Source organism: Cyprinus carpio, chromosome B15 (genome assembly GCF_018340385.1).
Source record: "Cyprinus carpio isolate SPL01 chromosome B15, ASM1834038v1, whole genome shotgun sequence".
NCBI lineage: Eukaryota > Metazoa > Chordata > Actinopteri > Cypriniformes > Cyprinidae > Cyprinus > Cyprinus carpio.
This window is the reverse complement of record NC_056611.1, coordinates 12,466,042-12,488,078: the sequence shown is the minus strand read 5'-3', so window position 1 is coordinate 12,488,078 and position 22,037 is coordinate 12,466,042. Positions and strand designations below refer to the sequence as shown.

The following is a 22,037-nucleotide window of genomic DNA, read 5'->3' as shown; positions in this document are numbered from 1 at the left end:
GTGAATCTGTAGGTTGAGCTGTGATTTCTTGGACAATAACAGCTTGAGCACTGAGGCGTGAGAACTAAAATATGCATGGATTCATGAAAACATCATGAGATCATCTATAAGAGTCGCTTCGCTCGTGTTCCTGTAGCTCAACTGCTGGAGCGTGACACTAGCAACGCCAAAGTCATGGGTTCAGTTCCCAGGAAACACGCACTGATAAATATTTACGCTTTGGATTAAAGCGTAGGTCAAATATTAGTCATAAAGTATGAAATGACACATTCAAAAGCATGAATCCTCCTCCATATGAGAAAATTAAACCAGTTTTTGTTTCAACCTACGGTTGCCTATGTTTACAACATGAAGCATACTCAAAAAGGTAGGCCACTTAATTATGCCACCTCCTAAGATCCCTCATTTCAACCAAATTGTAAAGCCATTGTATGTAACCACAGAAATGCATTGTGCACATTATTACAAATTAATTAATAATAAACAAATTAATTTCGAACAAATATACACAGATTGTTGATTTGATACTAAAAAGCACCAATGAATTTAGTTCAGTGTTGAGGCTGCACAATTTTGGGAAAAAAAAAATATCATTTTGGCAATTGCAAAACTTTTCTTAAAAATATAATAGTGAAAATGTGATTAAAAAAAAAGCTGCAGATTTGCTGTACTTGTTTGAAGGGCTGCACAAATTTGACCAAAATTTTGTGATTATATATCAATATGACTAAACTAATAATGAATATTACAATAGTTTAGCAATAAACTAGTTTAATATTTTTGTTTAGTAACAATAAAATCAATAATAATAATTATTATTATTTTATTGCTACTAAATAAACTAATTTATTACTAAACTATTGTAATATTTCACTGTAAAATATAAAAATATTTAAGAAAAACAATCTAATGATAAGTATTATTATTTTATTTGACAGTAAAACTATAAATAACAATACTAATGTTTATGGCTCTCTTCATTTCTACATTTTCAAACTGTAGACCACTGAGCTTTTAATTGATCAAAAATCAATCAGTAAATACATAAATAATAGTGGTTTATAAGCACTTCTTCTCATTACAAGTTTGCAAAGATGGTTGGCTCATTGCATTTCCCAATGCACGTTATAAGTGACCCAAACTTACAGCAGATGCAAAGTGTATGCGGAGCAGAATTTACTGTGAACCAAGGTGCTCTGAGACACTGAAAACACCAGATCATGAGCTGCTTGCGTGTAAATGAACACAGTGCCAAGCTTCACTCAGAAACATGCTCCATGTTCATATTTATTTAATAAAACTGCAACCTTTAGATTTAATAATGGCCCATAGCGATCATGGTTTAATTTCAATTAATCTGGCAGCACCTATTCAGTGTAATTTAGTTTATTTAGAAAAATATTAGTGTGCTATGCATTTAAGCCTTAGTTGCCTATCGATCTGTTATCTTAGCGATATGCTAACATCACAATCCACTGAAATTAAGTCTAGTCTCCCTTGCAGAGCGCTTCAGATTGGTCACTTATGAGGTTCCATGACAGATGTACACACTAGGCTTTGGAGTAGGGAGTGTGTGCATTCGCCAGGCAGCTGAATCTCACAGTGTTCTCAGGATGTATACCTCTATGTGTGTGAATGCAGGTGTTATAAAAAGAAGCTAGGCCAGCCCAAGCTGTGGTTGGCACCAAACCCAGAATCTACTATGAAAGCCAGCGTTTATGTAGTCACAGGCCCAATGCTACCCACCCTGTGCAGCCTCAAAACCCCTTTAATTCACCACTGAGCGGCTACTGTTCCATACACACCCGGCGCTGGACAGGCGCATAGAAAAACCAAGAAACAAACACTATTTTTCTGTGCTACAGAGGCAGGGCCACAGCTGAAGGACGTCACAGTCTAAGTCAGAGAGAGCGCTGAATGATTTGTCTGTAGAGGTTTGCTGTGCCCTATCTCTCACCTGGATGGTGTCGTAGACGAACTCTTTGCCGCAGTACTTGCAGGGCTGCGTGCGTTTGGGGCATTCTGTCATGGTGTGCTGGGATAATAGTTTCCTCATCATTCTTGCGCCACACTTGTTCTCGCAGTACACACTCTCCTGCGGACAGATGCCCTGGTGGTTCTGAGGGACACGAAAGGAGATGGAGATGTCAGAAGAAGAAAATAAACTAGATTTGCATTTCCTGAAGATAAAACGAATGCATGCAAAGCAGGAAAAGAACATGTTTTAGGCTAGTTCAGGTTCTGCATAATTGAATTGGCAGCATCAGATCTGCTTTGCTGCTGACACTCATCCAGATCTTTTTCTGTCTACTTAACCATCAGCCATCACCCTGACACAGCCTTTACAGTGTAGAGGGGGCTATAGATGCTAAAATAAAGGTCTATGCTTCCATGAAAAACCTTTAATATTCATGGAACCTCTTCATTGTGCAAAAGGTTATTTATAGTGGAAAAAGTTCTTCACATTAAGAAAGATGGTTCTTTTAAGAACTGTTTACTGCTAGGCCTACTATGTGATTATCTATTAAATCTGTCAACTCTGACTGGCCAAAATCTGCAGACTGTCTCTGACTTTTGGTGAAAAGTATCTCGCCCAGACTGAAATTAGGTCAAAAGTCATGTACTTTATTCTAGCTTTTACTAGAATGTTTGTGTAATATCATATCTGCCTTGCAAGAATTTTCGTGAGGCAAAAACACCACTTGTTAAAAAGCAGTAAATGGATATCTAATCATAAACTGCAACAATTTAGTGCAATTTTGCAGCCTACCCACAAAACACAACAGAAAGATTCCCATAAAATGCAATAAAAAGGCTTAATTGTCTCTTTTATACATTGTGAGATTTCTATTAGTATTAGTTTGTATTGTAAAAATAGGAGTCCCACCATATTAGCAAACAACTGCAGTTCTTGTGCTACTACGAAATCAAGCTGCCAATTTGCTAATAACGACTTCACACATTTCAGAATTACAGCACGCTGAGATACACACAAGCCTCTTTCTTCATGTAGCAATCCTTTTTATAGAGCACAAACTGACAATAATCAAATAAGAAAGCTTACACATCTGTGCTAATATGCTAATGAGTGCTGCAGAGATGAAGTTAACAGTTCCCCCTTAAAAAAAAGCCAGTTAGATTTTTCCATTGGCAGAAAATAGGACCAACAAAAGTGTATGATTCTTACACATTTTGTTCATGAAGATAATCTTTAGAAATTAACACCACTTTTTTTTGAAAGCCTAAATACATTAGAATCACCAGACGTAAAGCTAAAGTTATGCTGTAAAGAACTACACCAGTCACGATTTTAACGTCACTACCATTAATCTTTCAACAAACTTATAGTTAAGTTTCAGTTAGAATAATTGATAAAGAGTGAAGTTGTGTCCCAGTCCCATTTTAGCCACTTAGTATGTTAGCATGTTAGCAACTGTCGTTTTCAGGACACGTAAAAGCTTAAAATAATCACATGTGAGGTATTATTACTGTACATTTACTTTATATTCATAAAATATAATAGTATTTTATGTAGTAGAATAAAACATGAGCTTGTGTTAAACACACCTTATTTCAGCATTAAACCAAAAATCCATTGTCTTCAATGCTAACTCTTTTCGAGGTTTAAGGACTCATTCCTGCAACGCTCTATATTAACGGTCTTGGATGTGATTTGACCGCAGTACCTCATAGGCCTCTCCTGTGAACTCGCTCCCGCAGAACTCGCACTTGACCTTGCGTTTGGGACAGTCGTGCTGCAGATGCTCGGGCAGGTCTCTGCGAGTCAGCTTGACGGAGCAGCGGTTGGGACAGGGGATCACATTGAAGGCGCAGGTTGAGAAGTGGCTCTGGTAAAGAAGCAGACAAGTATGTTTTGTAGTATATATTTCCAGTGACACAGTTCCCATTTTAAGGCCAAATATATCTAGTTTACCCAAATCAGCTGGTGGTACCCATTGACTTCCATAGTATTTTTTTTGTCAATGTCAATGGCTACCATCAACTGTTTGGTGCTCAACAGAAGAAAGAAAGTCATTCAGGTTTGGAACGACATGAGGAAGAGTAAATGACAGATTTATCCCTTTAACACAACTACAACACATAAAAAAAAAAAATCATATGCAAGTTAGCAGAGAATACTGCTACAGCAACAGCTATGTATGGAGACTACTACTTTTTAAAAAAAAAACATCAGAAAAATGATAAAGCATCATTACCTGTAGCTGTTTCATCTGGCCGGTCCAGCGGCAGCCCTCTTCACTGTGAATACAGCGGATGGGCAGCGCCAGTATCTGCTGCTCCAGCTCAGGGTCAGGATAGATCTATAACACACCATTACACCAAGGACACATTAATCAACGTTGTCTCCTCTCTTCAAACACACTCATATATTAACCACTCAAGGACAGGACAAAGGTCTGGATTTAAGCGTTCACTTATTAACTCAGACACCGTATACACCTGTGGCTTCTCCCACGCTAAAAGGGGATTGTCTGTTGATATAATTACAGCGAACATCACGTCATTTATAAGGATGGGTGCGAGTGTTTGGAAATGACAGCAATGATTGACCAAAAGACATAATAATTGTGTAACTATGAGTTTTTCATAACATTCCACACCAAAAATGTTCAAATGTTCACATCAAAATGTTTAATTGCATCATTTTTAGTGATATCTTGTAATTCTGACAGACAATTTGAGTCAATTCTGACACTTGTCAACAATGTTACAAAATCATAATTTTTTTCAAATTTTGGGATATCACACAGAAATTTTGCGCAGAAACCAAAATGCAAATTACTACTACCTCTAATGATAAGTATATTGTATTGAGGTAGTTTTCATGTGTACTTTAAACAGATTTTTTTTTTCATAGAAGTATTGTTCACTTGGGATGGAAACTGATTTATTCTATTCATATTTTTATTTATTTTTTCAGTACAGACACTTTTTAGTAAAAAGGTTCATTTTTTTTTTTTTTGCACATTTTAGGATATCACAGGAATTCTGAATAGAAACTAAAATGCTAAATAATAACAATAATAGTAATAATATTTGTTTAAGGTAGATACATTTTAATGTTCAATACTAACACAGTGGGGGAAATTCACAAATAATGAATTATTTCAATTGCTTTAGTGCCTGATTCGGTTATTAAAAAAATATATAAATTATGTAATGACCCAAACACTCCCACAAAAACTGCGATGAATGTAGTTTGCATGACCAAAAAGTTTAAAATGCATTAAATCATAGTCAGTTGCAAGTTAATGCTTTTATATTGTTATTCCAAGAAAAAAAATGATGCAAAGCCGTGAAAAAAAAGAAAGTAAAATGAATTTTGAAAGACTGGGAAAAGAAAAATGCTTTGTCAAAAACACAAATACACTGCTGCACGATCAAATTCAATTGCACAGTGATGGATGACCTCAACTAGAGCCCTGTGAAACGAGTGTGTACACGTGCGTCTGTGTGTGTATGTTAGATCCAGAGGCTATTGCATCTTCCCTTCATCCATAAAGTCGATGAAGGATGAGACGCTCCTCCATCCAATCAGCCCAAATCCCCTGCCTGCAGGATTTACATACACACACACAGATCTGCAGCGTTACGACAGCACTGCAGACACGGCCGTTCGCCCCCCATGTAGTCCCATATGGAGCCGTTCCCCTCACCCTCCCAACCACACACACTCAAATTCATTTTCATTGACAGATTTTCTGGCACACTAAGATCAGCTCTCCCAACTGTGCCATCCTGCCGTACACACGGCGGCTCAGAATTTATGGTAGATTTGTAGATAAAAAAAACAACAAATTATATAAAGAACTAAAAATACAACTTCACGTATAAGCAGGCGAGCCTTCAGTCTAAAAATGCTTGGTTGCTAGTTGGCGTCCCTACTTGACTGCAATATCCAACTTTATCAAGCGGCGGATCAGTGACTGCACTTCCACTTGTTATTGTGTTGATTCGACAATAACAAGGAAGTAACAAACTCATGCTGATTAGCTTTGTCACTGTTAATAATGGGGTTCCAAATCCACAAGCAAAAAAATAAAAATAAAATTTGCATACACTAGTACACTCAAGTGGTAACTAAATACATTTTTTAATACAGAGCTAATATGTTAAAAGCACATTTCAGGTTATATTTATGGTGTCTCAAAATAGCACAGTTGAGTACGCTTAGATGTTCTTAAAATTATCTTAAGAAGTACTAAAGAATAATTTTTGGTATATTAAGGACTAAATTAATGCGTGAAAATAGAGCACTTTAAGTACATTATGGAAGTACTTAAAAAGTTGGGGGGAGGGGGTTCCAAATCCAATTGTTTTCTTAAAACATTTTGGAATATTGCATATAAATTCTGCATGGAAACACCTAAAAGCAATTGCAATATTGTTATAATAAAATGTAAAAATTGTATTCTGTTCTGTTAACTCTATTTTGCATCAGTTTTCTTAGAAGTGGTGATATTATTCTCCTAAGATGCATAAACTGAACTTGCATCTTGAATGTACCGCCATAAATTTCCTTACCATTCAAACGTTTTTAAAAGAAATCTCTTATACCCACCAAACCTGCATTTATTTAATTATTGTGTGTGTTTGTGTGTGTGTGTGTGTGTGTGTGTGTGGAAACTATGATGCATTTTTTCAGGATTTTTTGTTAAATGGAAAGCTCAAAAGAACAGCATTTATATGAAATATAATCTTTTGTAACATTATAAATGTCTATACTGTCACTTTTGACCAAGTTAATGCATCCTTTCTGAATAAAAGTACTAATTTCTTTCAAAATTAGAAATCGTACTGACCCCAAACGTTTGAACTATAGTTTTGACAGAGTGGGTGTACCCAATGAAACATGAGACGTGGGGTGAAACCAACCTCAAACAGGCAAAGACAGGTACTGAACAGCAGCCCTGCGGAGGTGGATGGGTAATCTATGGGCGGCTGTCAGGTCTTTATAATGACTGTTTAAACAACAACTTCAACTTAATATCTCACTAAAACCATACCCAACACAAGCACTCCAGGCTTTCCAGGATGAGTAGAGTTATCCCGCCGACTTCATGCAAATCACAGCTTCAACGGATTAGTGCACTAAAGCTCTTTCCAACACAGGACAGGTTTAACTTTGTGCATGTGCTCTTACAGAAGCCAGTCAAACACACTACAGGAGAAGATGACTCAGATGTTAGAAGAGTTTTTAAAAAGAACGCTGTAATAGACCTGAAATTTGGATAAATTGTACAATTATGTATGATTATATAAGTTGCACTGTATTACTTGCAGACAATTTTAGGTCTCATCCCACCGGTAAAAAAAAAAGATAAAAATCACAGATTTAGAGCAGCTTTAAAATCAGTATTGTTAAATTGGAGGTATGCTCATAACTTGCGAAGCATTCGGAGGTTTCATAATCTCACTCTCTAGGGCAGCGCAAGAGAAAAATGGCTCTTTAATGAACGCCGACACTTGTGGCATTTTTCCCAGCTCAACCTGATTAATTAACTAAAGAGCAAGATGAAAAATTAGCCAATACTTTAATTAAAGATTTGGTGAAATTCCTTCTTTAGTGTGGCGTGGTGCAGATTAGCTGAACCACAGAGTATAACTGAAAGAGTTTGTAAGGAGGAGGAGGAGGCTACTGTATTAATATTACATGTTCATGAAGAGATTAACCCTTAATCACTTTTATAAACTCAACACATTTTTGCCATAATTCAGTGATTCTCAACCAAGTGTGTGTATGTGTGTGTGTGTGTACATACAAGCAATTTGTTTCTATTTTTTTTTTTCAGTTCAGGAACTTTAGGAACACTTTATTTCTTTACTTTACACTAGTACTGTCAAACGATTAATTGGGATTAATCACATCCAAAATAAAAGTTTTTGTTTACATAATATATGTGTGTGTGTGTACTGTGTATATTAATTATGTATATATAAATACATTAGTTAAATATATGTATAATATTTTTAGATAAAAAAATTTTTTTCTGTTAATTTAGGTTTCAGAAAACATTTTATGGACTTTATGGACATTTCGTTTTTTTCCTTTATTCACATTTAATTTCCCATTATGCATAATTTGCCATATTATTATATTAATGGAAATGTAAATAAAATTAATAATAATGCTAAATGATCGTACATGATCGCTGGTATAAAATAAGTTAAATATATCTATACACACTTTTTTATATTTTCAGATCTTAATTTTTTTGTATATATTATATATATATATATATATATGTATATATATATATGTATATATATATATGTAATATATATATGTATATATATATATGTATATATATATATATATATATGTATATATGTATATATATATATATATATATATATATATATATATATAAAATTGATTTCTGGTATAAAATTAGTTAAAATTAATAAATTGGACCACTGTTGTGAGTTCAAGATGAAATGTCTTCTTTACATATTTTTAGAAATTTTATATTTTACTTTTTGCACATGCCATGTAAATTACTGTATTTTGTAGCAGTGTAATTAATATGAATAATAATGCCAAATAATTAAAAACGATTTCCAGCATAAACTAGATTAAAATGAATAAATTTGTCCAAACAACTCAGGACTGTTATTTATATATTTTTAAATATTCTGTTTAGTGGTGCAGAAAGACCACACTGCCGCATTAAAGCAACATCAAATATATTCTGTCATATTCCAAACTAATCTATGTGTCATCTCTGTCTCTTTCTTCCTTCCTTCATTTGGACATTCCCAGGGAAATGAGTGGCCTGTGGTAGTTCATTAGTGTGATTTCTCGGGTGGTTTGAGAAGCGTGGACGAGGGCCGAGCGCTCGGGGCCCAGGGCAGCCAGTGACTCACAAACATAGCCTGCTATTGTTGACACATTAGCATTTCGTTCAATCTCGCAGAGCCACTCAAGAAAAGTTGTACTTGGCCCCTGTAACTCCACTGTACGCTACAGGGATGTGAATGACTGTGAGAGATTGATCTGTAATCTGGTCTACAGCAGAATGGATGAGAGATTAGTGCTGAGTGTATTATTACCTTTGCGTAATCCAGTGGGAGCTGGTCCTCCGGGCATTTGAAGACCCCCTCACTGCAAGCAGAAGAAAGGAAAGATGTATTTTCTTGAGTATTAACTTCAATGAGCAGCACACAACAAATCAGTTGATTCAGTTCAGGGTTGTTATAAACAGCAGATTCAGTGTAATAGCATCTGAAAATAAATTACAGGAGGAAAAGAGATTTTAAGAAAGCATGAGTGGCGAGTCTTATCATTTTATTTTATCATGTTTAAAAATGTATATTTTTATCACACATGGCATTTCTTTTATTTTGTATGTTTTCTTGTATTTTTATTTATTTATTTTTTATATATATCTAAATAAATTTTAATATGGAAATTAAAAACATGCTTATCACAGAAGTGGTTTAAGATATTATATGCATGAATTGCACCTTTAAATGTATAGTATAATAAATGAAATCAATAGGACAAAAAGGCGCTATTCATGTCTGTGGCACAAATAGTGCAAGATGATTTACTCCCTGAAGTCTAATGCTCAGGATTAGCGGTTTGTTCAAATCCCTCACTTTAAGTATGCACACCAGTAGTACTGACTCACGCCTTAGCCTGCACCACTAAACACAGACTTTCTGTCTGACTGGAGGAGTGCCCTAATCTGGGCTCTTTGCCCTTTTTTTTTACTAGGATGAAGGTTAATTATGTACCCTAGCTGTGAACTGCTTACAACAACGCTGAAAGGAGCCGAGAGAAAGACGCTGTGGTGGGACATAAAGAAGAAAAAAGAAGACATGAGATTTATCCGGCTGTGAGGCAACCAGCTGAGAGGGGCGTCGTGCATCATTAGCGGGGCCCCTCTGGCAGCATGGGCCGTCCAGAACACTGATGTCACCATGAAATATTCACATGGTAAATAATGGAAGTGACCACAGATCGCACTGCTGGCCGTAGGGGGGAGGTGTGTGTGTGTCACTGTGTCCTACTGTACAGTGCTGTTATTTACATAAAAAGAATCCAAAAGGACCATCTGTGGAAGCGTCCCGAGAGATGTGTTAATACGGCCCCTCTACCGCCTGTTACTGCCTACAGAGGCCATTAAACATCACTTATGAATGTGACACTACAGTGTGTGCCACATACATACCCGTGCTATTTTAGTATTATTCATATATATACCCTACAAAACATTTGGTGTAGAAACAATTTTCACTGAAAAATTGCTAAATTTCCCCCCAAAAATTACAAAGAAATGGCAAGTAACACATTGAAGGAAACTGGAAAATTGAAATAGCAAAATGCACTCTTGTTAAATCATTACATTGCACAAAAATAAATCAGAATTTTGTCGTTTTCCAGTAAAAATATCTAAACTTTCTTAAATCAATATACATTTACCTGAAAAGCAAAATGACTAAAGACTTGTTTTCTAAAAAAAGATATAAAAATTCAGTAAATTCACACCTAAAATAAGACAAAATCTAAAAATCAACTTAATTCAAAGGAAAAACAATAGATTTTAATATGTTAAAACAAAACTAAATATCCCGTGTAATTGCATCTTGATTTAAAATGTCTACATATTTTTACTGGAAAAAAGAAAATATATATTTTTTCAGTGTACTAGTATTTATTAATATTTTGAATGAGCACTTATTTTAAAATTGTAAGTTTTTATTTACAATTAACGTGAGTTTTAAGCAATTTTATGTGCTTTTGTCATTTATATTAGTTTTTGCATTTTAATATTTCTATTAAGCTTTAATTAATGTATATTTCAGATTTAGTAATTTTAGTAATAAACTTAAATATTAAATAATAATTTATTTCTATTTTCTTAACTGTAGTTTTCCTCTAATATATATATTTATTTTAATTATTGACTTTTGTTTGATACAATTGATTATAATGATTGAATTTTAAAATGTAACATTTATTTAAAAGGAAAAGCGCACAGCGAATTCAATGTCTTTAACTATAGTGAAAAGAAAAAAAAACATTCCACAATATCACGAGACTTTGTGACAGGCAAAACAGGTCAATAATGAATTCTTCCCTGACTTTTAAACAAACAAGGCCACAATGTCTCCATTGATAATTTCTCTAATGTAAAGGGAATGACACATCACATGATGAGGACTGTCCCGATCCTGTTTGGGGGACAGATGGAAAGGGCTTCAACGCCTGAGGTGACGGCAGCCACATCCATTAAGGTCAGTGTGTCAGTAGAGCCATAATTAATACATCGGGCTTTAACAAAAAAAGTCAATCAATTACCCATCAGAGACAGGCCTGCCAATGCAAATGCACGCTGCACTATATTTCTAGACCATCAGTGTGGTTCCAATGGGACTCTTCAGCTTTTCAGATGCGCTCTGATTTACAACTGAGAACCGCCTCTTGACTGACGAACAAATATGAGACAGAGAGGTGGGAAGGTACACTGGAAACTCATTTCTTAGTATGCAAATAAATGGCTTGTCAGACCGATTCCTTCCAGAGTGCAGGAGAAATTGTTATGCTTCAGCGTTGTATTAGCGTAAGAAGGACAACATCAGCACATGCATTTCATCTTCAGTGCTAAGGCAAGTATAAAAGAAACACTTCAAAACCCTTGATGCCTGCCCCCTTCTCTATGCTTTGAACGCCTCGCATAAGGGAACCTCTTACATTTTTTCTCTTAACTTTACAAGAGTGCTGATCTGACAGATTTGATTGAAGGGATAGATGAAAAATCTGTCATCATGTACTCACCCTAACATCGCTTCAAACCATATATCGCTCAAACATCAAATTTTATTCATGCTTGCACTATTCCAAACACGAAGGATAAGATTTTCAGTAAAAATTGGCACATCTTTACATTTAAATCCCTTTTTTTTAATTATTATTAAAAAAGTATGTGGAAAACTAAGCCAAATGCTAACTTTAACTCATAATTAGGGCTGTAAAAGTTAATGTGTTAAATTGAGATATTAACATTATATTCTTAGATATTTACCAATTTAATAATATTACTGGTTCATTCTGCTTTTTACAAACAGCCTTAGATTTAAACACTAAGAAAGAAAAACAAATATAGCCTACATACTGTTTTGTATATAAACAAAAAATATGCAAACTTTGAACTTATTTCATAATGTTTTAATAGTTGTTTAATTCTTTTTTTTTTTTTTTTACAGTTTTAATATTATCTAATATATATATATATACACTACTACTACTAAACAGCAGTAATTTATTTATTTTTAAAGAAATAAATGCTTTAATTTTATTTATTTGCCAATTTATTTATTTATTAAAAATATAAATAATATATCACAGTTTCCACAAAAATATTAAGCAGCACAACTGTTTTCAACGTTGATAATAACAACAATAAATGTTTCTTGATCAGCAAATTAGAATGATTTCTGAAGGATCATGTGACTGGAGTAATGATGCTGAAAATTCAGCTTTGCATCAGAGAAATTAATTATGTTTTAAAATATTAATATTATTAAAATAGAAAATATTTATTTGAAATTGTAATTATATTTTACAATTTAACTGTTTTTACTGTATTTTCAATTAAATTAATGCAGCCTTGGTGAGACTTCTTACCAACGCAACCTTGCAACAGTAGTGTATAATACAATACAATACAATACAATATAATATATGATATAATATAATATTATATAATACAATACAATTAGTGCTGTCAAACAATTAATCACGATTAATCACATCCAAAATAAAAGTTTCTGTTTACATAATATATGTGTATGTACTGTGTATATTTATTATGTATATATAAATACATACACATGCATATATATATTTAAGAAAAAATATGTTGTTTATATATTAAATTAAAGCACTAAACTAAACTGCACTAAACTAAACTAATAGAGAAAACAAAACAAAAAAATTCACAAAATCCTTTTAAGGTTCTTGATTGCTCCAAATCACACGCGAGCAATGGGGCAGATAAGTGAAAGCTCACTCCCTCCAGCACACAGTCCGGCGTGACAGATGCTCTGCTAGAAAGATGACCAATCGAGACGAAGGCCCATGTGCTGTAACAGCAGGACAGACGAGAGTGATTACATATTCATGTCTGTCCCCCCTCACCTAACACAGAGCTAAGGCTCTCTGATCTCTCTTCAACGTCATCTTCTACTTCCTGTGGGCTCATGGGGTTCAGATATGTAGTATTAATGGAGCTGTTCACTTCTCATTAATGATTCTTAATTGCCTCCCAAGCCCCTTAAAATTCTCTGCCTTGGCCCCAGGTCAGATTAGTGAGCCGTCCATTGGCAAAGTGATATAGATGAGGACAGGCATCACAACACTGCACTCTCAACTTCTTCATCGCCTTTGACAGACAGGACACCGGGAAGTGGCCTATCGCTATAGAGAAAGCTCAACAAAGGAAACCTTGGAAGGGCTGAGAGCAAATCTGAATGCGTTCTTTATGAAGCAATATCTCTCTCTTTCTGTTGCAGAACTGTATGGAGGTGTACAGTCATCGATTCAACAGACATGAATAGTAAGTGCACTTAAGGATAGTTGAAGGCAGTTAAATGAATCTCTGCCCTTGAAAAGAGCACTGTATGTTCATATGGATACAGGGGACCGAAAGACTTGTTGTTCATTTCACTATTAACCTCTCTATGAACCCCAATTCCACCTCACAGTAAAAAGTAATTTGACTTTATTTCTTGTATCATTTTGTTGTTATATCTCACAGATGGGATTGTATACTGTATCTCACAATTGCAACTTTATCCCATGCAACTGCACATTTATTTCTCATATGTGCTACTATTTCTTGTAATTGCAAATTTTTCATAATTTTCACTGTTTCTCACTTTTGTGAATATCATAATTGCTATTTTGCAGAATCATTACTTATTATTATTTTATTTATTTTTTTACAAATTTCTCATTTATACCTCTGTCTATTTCTTGAAATTGCAGCTTTATATCTCACGATGAAACTTTATACCTCACAGATGCAAATGCATATTTCACGATTGTGACCTTTTCACATTTGCAACTATTTCTTGTAATTGCTAATTTATTTTTCCATGTTTTCTTGTAATTTCTTGTAATTGTCAGTTTAAATCTTATTACTGCAACATTATTAATTGTAATTGCCTCACAATTACAACTTTCTCACATTTGCATAATCATAATCATCACTTCATTACTTGTAAATGTGCTTTATATCTCACAACTGACTCAAATTTGTCCATTTCTCAAAACTGTGATTTTATTTTTTTTGTAAACAAGACTATTTTCTGTAACTGAGGCTTTATATCTCACAATGTGCTTGTAATTCCAGCTTTTTTCTCATAATTTTCACCAAATTTCTGACATTTGCAGCTATTTCTTGTAATTATCAGTTTAGATCTGACAATTTTATTTCTTGTAACTCTGTCTTTATACCTCACAACTGTGACTTTATTTCTTGTAACTGTGACTTTATTTCTTGTAACTGTGACTTTATTTCTTGTAATTATGGCTTTATATCTCACAATGAAACTTTATTTATTATTTTATACATAAATAGAATATATTTAGGCCTAATGGTCAGCATCCATTCCTGCTCTCTTTTCTCATTTATCTTCTGTTCACTCTTTACTTTTCATATTAACAAAGTAAGAAAGAACAGAAAAGCACATATTTGACTTTTCTGAACTACAAGTGCAGTAAAGTTTCTGGCTTGACATTTAGGATGGACAGTAGTGTATCATCTCACCCTCCCACCTGACTCTGAAGATCACAGACCTCCGCAGGCGTGCTCACGTCAGCACAACACTGTGACTGTTGTTAGATTGTGAGGGCTTGACCATAATAAATCTAGCATGTCTGTTCATTTAAAACACTGCAGGAGCTGAGCACTTAACTGTTACTCACTCAATGCTGCCTACCCTTTATTGCAGTGTCCTAGGCATGATTTACAATAGCCAAGTCAAATAATCTTGACCTTGATACAAAACATTGCAGATATGCTTTACTATGCACTTGTAATGCAAATCCTGTGCATGGACCAGCTGAATCGACTGTAAATGTATAATGACACACTCAGAGGAAGTGTGTGGTGGTTTCTGGCATGACTGAAATCACAACGATGGGCAATGACGACCTGTCAAAATTCTGTGCTGCTATGTGACACAAGCAGAATCACGGGTCACATGAACTCACACTTACGTAAAACCCGTCAGTTTTTCTCCACACTTCTCTCATCACTCTCTCTCTCCGCTGAAATCTCCATATCCTGCCCCAACTGTTCTTTACTAGAAATGTTTGTTAGATATCTGTCAATGTGCTGGGTTTGGACCTGTGCCTCTCAATAATAGAGTTTATCAGCATGCTTATAGCATGTCCATGCAACTAGATGTGTGAATGAACATTTAAAGGACCTCTAATCCTCACGCTGTAATGGCCTAAGAGAGGTTTTCCACCTTGCTGACAGTAATGGAAACCACTGCCAACTGTGATACAGCCTGCCTTCAGTCACAATCCACACTTAAATCTATACTCACCATTACTGCAATCACAACACCAGTATTCAGGTAGCAGGAGCTCAGGTAAATTTGAACGCATGGATACATTTTAGGAAGCACCCAAGTGTAGCAAAATATATTGAGGCTACTCCAGTGGCATTCTTACCTTGATTTCAACATCTGAACATAGCTGTAAGAGATTTCAAGAGCAAAAGCTAACTCAGGGAGTCTTTTTATGTAATTGGTTAGAGTACAGATGCATGAGGGAGGCAAAGGAAAATCAATTCCATCTCATTAAATGATCTGCACCGGGCCAAGCGGCTGCTATTAGTCCTGATGGAGACACCCCACATTTATCATCTCATCCCAGCACAACCAACATGTCCAGTTCTGTAAGATTCTGCACTATTTGTAGGTTGCTAATCAAATATACGCAAATTTGTGGCATTCAATAAGTCAAACTTGTGGTGTTCATGCAGTTTGAGTGTTTCTGTCATTAAAGCAAAAAGACATCCTCAAAACTAAGACTAAGAACTCAGTGCTCAGCGCTGACAATGTAAAAGATTACTTGTAAGATATAAAAGATAGATATAAAAAGATATTTTTAAAAAATTCATATAATCTAAAATGTTAATAAAATACAATATAATTTTCTTAAAGTTTCATTCAAATTGTAATACTGAAAATGTAAATATATATATTTGTGATAAAAGAAAAATTGAATCTAATCTAAATCTAAATCTAATATTTTTTCTTTTTAACTCAAATTATTTGAACTAAAAATGTAAAATCTAATTTGTAATGAAAAATTAAATGTGATATTTTAATAAAATACAATATACGTTTTCTAAATGTTGACACAACTGGAAATGCAGACAATTTAAAACATAATTTGCTATTAAAAATATGAAAAATGTAATCTAAGGTTTTAATATAATACAATATTTCATACATATTTTCTTAAATGCTGACTGAAATTGTAATTCTGAAAATTTAAATTATAATTTATAAAAAATATTAAAATAATCAGATTTTTCACAATATATTTAATAAATAAGTTTAAATAACCGTTATTAAAATAAAATAAAACAAACAGTCCTTCTAGGATACACCGTGGTACAGTACACACTATAAATGCTAAGGAGGTGGTTTTAAACACCTCCTCAAGTGCTTTGATGAAAATACAAGAAACATCTGACTTAGTGCTGTCCACTTGATCGGATCCCTGTGACAGACTAAACCAGATGTAAACGTGGCCTGGCATTAGACCTGGAAATGGAGAGCCTAAGAAAGGTGTCAGGGGAGTATAATGGTTCCTGGCAAGCTTTGATGGCAGCTTGAAAGAGCAGCAGAGAGGGCCTGATCTCATATGTGAAAGTTCAAAGTGGTTAAGGAGCATTTCTCCATTAGACTTTGCACACATGTGAGAAGGGGACACTGGCCCGTGTTGAGAGGTGCCAAAAGCTGCAGTCAAGTGCAGATGTGAAACAGCCTCTGCTTTAGATGTTCACTCGAAATGTCATCTCTTTTTCTTCTGCTTTCTCCCACATGTTTTACTGTCACTTCCTTTGTTTGCATCTCTCTTTCTCCCTCCTACATAACCACGCATTCATATGCACACGCTGGGGCACAATCATCAAAAATGGCATGAATGGCAAACAGAGTTCCTCCGACAGGCTGCTTTTGCTGTTTAATTACAGACAGCAAGTCTAATTTTAGCTTCCTCGGTAAAGGGCAGATGTTTGCAGAACGTTCATCCAAGAGACAGCAAATGTTTTGAGGCGAAGCAGCGACGCCTTAGATTCCCGAAGAACGCAAGCGCATGACGCCTCAGATACGTTGACAGTTTTATTAAAAGAGACACTGTCCATACGCACCAAAGTGCTTTGAAGTGCCTCAGCGATCCCCCTTTTTAACGCTGTCAAAGGGCATCGTGCAGCTAACTATCACGATCGTGTAAGACAGGCCACAAGGAAGGCTTTGACGGGGTCAGAGGAATCCGACTCTAAAAATAACAGAAGATATTACAGAAGTGTCACACTAATCCCAGATACTGAGAGGACGGATAACCAGCACATCTGATGGATGACTCCGTTTTCTGGTAATCCTCAGATTTGAGACACTAGAAAACTGTGGTTCTCCTGAGGATAAAATGAGGGAGTGTTAAAGGAATAGTTCACCCACAAATGAAAATTCATGTCATAAACATGTTTGAGTTTCTGGTTTCCGTGGAACACAAAAGGTGATTTTTTTTTGAACAATTTTCTGGTCAAAATAATGACACTAAATGAGGTTTTCAAGTTCTAAAAAAGAACCATAAAAGTGGTTCATATGACTCATGCACTATATTTAAAGAGACAGTTCACTGAGTCAAAAATGATGTTGTGTGACTTACTTTCTTCTATAGGTACAATAAAATTCAGTGGGGTCCAAAGCAACATTGAATTTTATTGCATAAAAAAAAAATACATTTTTTTTTCAAATATCTCCTTTTACTGTATGCTTCACAAAATAAATAAAGAAATAAGAAGAAAAAAAATGTTCTGAAAACCTACAAAAGTGTTGTTGTATGAAGAATACTTGGTTAGGCATCCACCACGGCGTTTTTTGTTTGTTTGTTTGTTTGTTTGTTTGTTTTTTGTATTATTTACATACTATTTTACTGTTGTTTTCTTTAGGCTAATATTTTGAATTAGCTTTTATCTGCATATTTATTATTCTTCAATGTATGTTTATTTTTAAGTTTGTTTAAAAGTGCTTTATCATTTTTACCAGTTTATTGTAAGCATTACTTCTTAAGTTTATTTACTTTATTTTACTTTTTTTAATTCACTTTTATTTTAGCTTTAGTTCAGCTGTAGTTTTTCTTTATTTCCAATTATAAATTTTAATTCATTTTAGTTCTTCAAACTTATTTCAATTAGTCACCAAGGCAACATTTCTAATTTTAGTATCATTTAAGTTTCTAATATTTATAGTATTAATTTTATAACAAAAATAGTTTTAATAACTTTAATTTTAATTGTAATAAAACTCTTCCTGGCAGGTTGACAAAAAAATAAAAATAAAACACAGTGATGTCTGATTTGTGAAAGAGTCGTTCTTTTGAGTTGGATCTTTTCAATGATTCAACTGAGTCATTTTAATGATTCATTCACATTTTGTAGTTCCTTCTCATACAGATCAAAACAATGACACTTTGTGACCGTGTGGAATTATAACTGTAAAATAATTTTGCATACAAATGCACCAATTGTATAATAAAAAGCCTGCTTGTACAGTACATTACACTACAGTTTGTTAGTGCCAAATATAACATGGAATCCATTCTGACTAAAGTCTGTAGGATTGAGGTAAAGTGAGCGGCCACACATTTTAAAGCTATCAAGCTTTCATTGTATTAGAAGGCAAAGCCTGATGAAGCCCTGAATGTGATAAATGCTGAAGTACAAAGTGTTTAATTCACAAAAATGACATTTAGGGCAGATTCTCACATCATATCTGTCGCTTCCAACGGGCTGATTAAAGTTGAAAACTGACATAATGCAGGCGACAAAGACAAAGCTGGTCTGAATTAAAAAGCTACTTAACAGTTTGAAAGGACTGCGAGTTCAATGATGTGGAAATTAGCAGGGAAAGTATAAGCATAAAGGACTGCAGGATTAGCTGTTTCTTGGCTTATCTTCCAGCTGCGAGCCCTTCTCGCCCTTCTCAGTCGGTGGGAAGGCGAGATGTTAAAAAAGGTCTGGGTTTGGAGATGGCTATGGGGCGAGCTGGAAAAGAGTAAGCTCTCGCGGCTCATTCTAAAATGAATGCATAATTCATTCAAATGAGGAGATCTAAGAACAAGCTGATAATGTCTGTTGGATAATCTTGCAACAGCTTGATAAATTCAATCTTCTGAGGGTTTATTTTGGAGGAAAAGTAAGTCGGAGAGCCTTTGAGCAAGTTCAGAGCTCTGGATGTAAGATATGAAGCTTATGGGCAGCTCTCAATGTTCTCCACTTTGTTGTTGGGTCCAAAAGATAAAGGAGCTAATGCAATTGGAGATATGATCTTATAAAGAGACACCAGCAAATATGAGAGTGGATATTAAATTATCTGCATGTTTGTTCCCGATTGATTCCTTTTAGCCTACATAGATTTAGCGAAGTATTAAAATGGCGTGTGTAGCATAAGTGATAAAATTCGACAAAGTTTCTGTTATCTTGAGATCGCCTCACACTCCTGGCTGGCATCTGTACTGAAAAACACACACAAAAACTGGACTTGGGGAGAAAAAAACATGCAGCAAAACCTCGGGCTTCGCTAGAGGCAAATTAGCAGCGTGCTAATCCTTAGCGCTGGTTGGGATGAGGATGGGTGGATTACCTTCCTCAATGTCATGCGCGGTTCTACCACGACAGCAGGTGGAACGCACAGATAATCCAGGCCAACAAATACTCGTTGGGCAGAGATGTCTGTCATTAGCCTGCAGCTGACAAACACCTCAGAGCCCTGGTCAATATGGCAAAATATATTTGCATAATGTCCACTAAACTGTTTCACTGACCACTGTCTCAGACTATTGATTTCCTACATAGGATTCCTTCTACAGTCTCTTTTTTCTTGCATTATATAATAATTTAAACTACTTGTATTTCACATAGTTCTTTATTTATTTATATAAATATTTATTTATGGTCACACTTTATTCTAAGGTCCAATTCTCGCTATTAAAAAACCATTAACTACAACTTTTGCCTCAATAAACTCCTAATTTGTTGCTTATTAATCTAGTTAGTAAGGTTGTTGTAAAGTTGGGTTATTGGGAAGTATTAGGGATGTAGAATATGGTCATGCAGAATATGTGCTTTATAAGTACGAATAGACAGACACTATTTTAATAATAGCCATGCTAATAAGCATCTAGTTAATAGTGAGAATTGGTCTCTATACTAAAGTGTTACCTTATTTATTTATTTCAATAATCAGTTGATTAATCAATTAATTCATTCCATTTTTATTTATTACTTCAAAAATATAAATGTATTTTTTTTTTGTATTTATTTTTTTAAATTGTTTTTTTATTAAATACGCCATTTATTTATTTATTTAAATTTTCATTTATTTATTCCAATGAGTTCTTTAAATTCTTTATTTATTCAATTTATTTATGTATTTATTTATATCCATTTTTATTAATTTATTTAAAAAAATATCAATGTATTTATTTATTTAAAGTCATTTTATTTCTCTATTTATTTTTTATTTATTTAAATTATCATTCTTTTTTTTCTGTTTTTGTTATCTGTTTTTTATTCCATTAATTTACATTCATTTACTCACTCAATTTTTTTATCTTTATAAATAATATCATTTTCTTATATTTATTTTAACAATCCATTTACATATTTATTCTTTTAATAGTCTATGTATATATGTGTGCATATATATATATATATATATATGGTTTTTAACATCTTTGTTTTGTTATGTTGCTGCCTTATGTTAAGCTGCTTTAAATTACTTTTTTCCCACATCAATCTACACTCCATACACCATAATGGTAAAGCAAAAAACTGTTTTTTAACATCTTTCTGCTTCATTGAAGGGTCACAGAAGCATGTAGTCTCTGTAACCTTTAACAGGAGAAGTTTGAAACCACCAGGACCCTTCCTACAGCTGGCCTCCTGGACAAACTGACCAATTGATGGAGAAGGGCCTTGTCTAGACTGGTGACCAAGAAGCAGATGGTCACTCTAGTTGAGCTCCATGATCATATGTGCAGATAGGAGAAATCTACAGAAGGACAAACATCACTGCAAGTTGCAACACTCCACTGATCTGGGCTTTATGTTGGTGTGGCCGAACTCAATCCTCTCCTCAGTGAAGACACATGAAAACACACTTGGAATTTACAAAAAAGTCTAAGCATCACAGACTCAACAAGATTCTCTGATCTGATGAACCTCAATTCTAAGCATAACAATGTTTGAAGGAAACCAGCTCTGCTCAACACCTGCAGAGTACCATCCCAAAAGTAAAGTGTGCTGGTAGCAGCCTCATGCTGTGGGGCTGTTTTTCAGCGGCAGGGACTGAGGAACACATCAGAGAAGAAAAACTCAAAATATTGAGATAGCCTTAATGAAAACCTAGTCCAGAGCATTCAAAACATATATATATATTAGTGCTGTCAAATGATTAATCGCAATTTTTGTTTTTTTTACATTTGTTTTTGTTGACCTGTGTATACTGTGTATATTTATTGTGTATATATAAATACAAACACATGCATGTATATATTTAAGAAACATATATGTTCATATATTAAACATATTTATATATAATACAAAATAGAAAAATATAAATATATAAATGTATATACATGTAAATCCATGTAAATCTTACAAAGTATATACTGTATGTGTGTGTGTTTATATATATATAAATATACAGTACACACGCATATATTATGTAAACAAAGCATTTATTTTGGATGCGATTAA

The 22,037-nt window shown here is 34.3% G+C and overlaps 1 protein-coding gene across 1 annotated transcript in view; it reads right to left on the bottom strand.

Annotated features, from left to right (window-relative positions):
• The window catches only part of traf4a (tnf receptor-associated factor 4a), a 39,101-nt gene that overhangs the window by 3,606 nt on the left and 13,458 nt on the right, over window positions 1–22,037 (bottom strand). The window contains exons 2-5 of the mRNA XM_042739259.1: window positions 9,076–9,127; window positions 4,218–4,322; window positions 3,687–3,848; window positions 1,958–2,119 (exon numbers count right to left, since the gene is read on the bottom strand). Of these exons, the coding sequence (XP_042595193.1) occupies window positions 1,958–2,119; window positions 3,687–3,848; window positions 4,218–4,322; window positions 9,076–9,127 (481 nt within the window). The remainder of the gene's footprint in view (window positions 1–1,957; window positions 2,120–3,686; window positions 3,849–4,217; window positions 4,323–9,075; window positions 9,128–22,037) is intronic.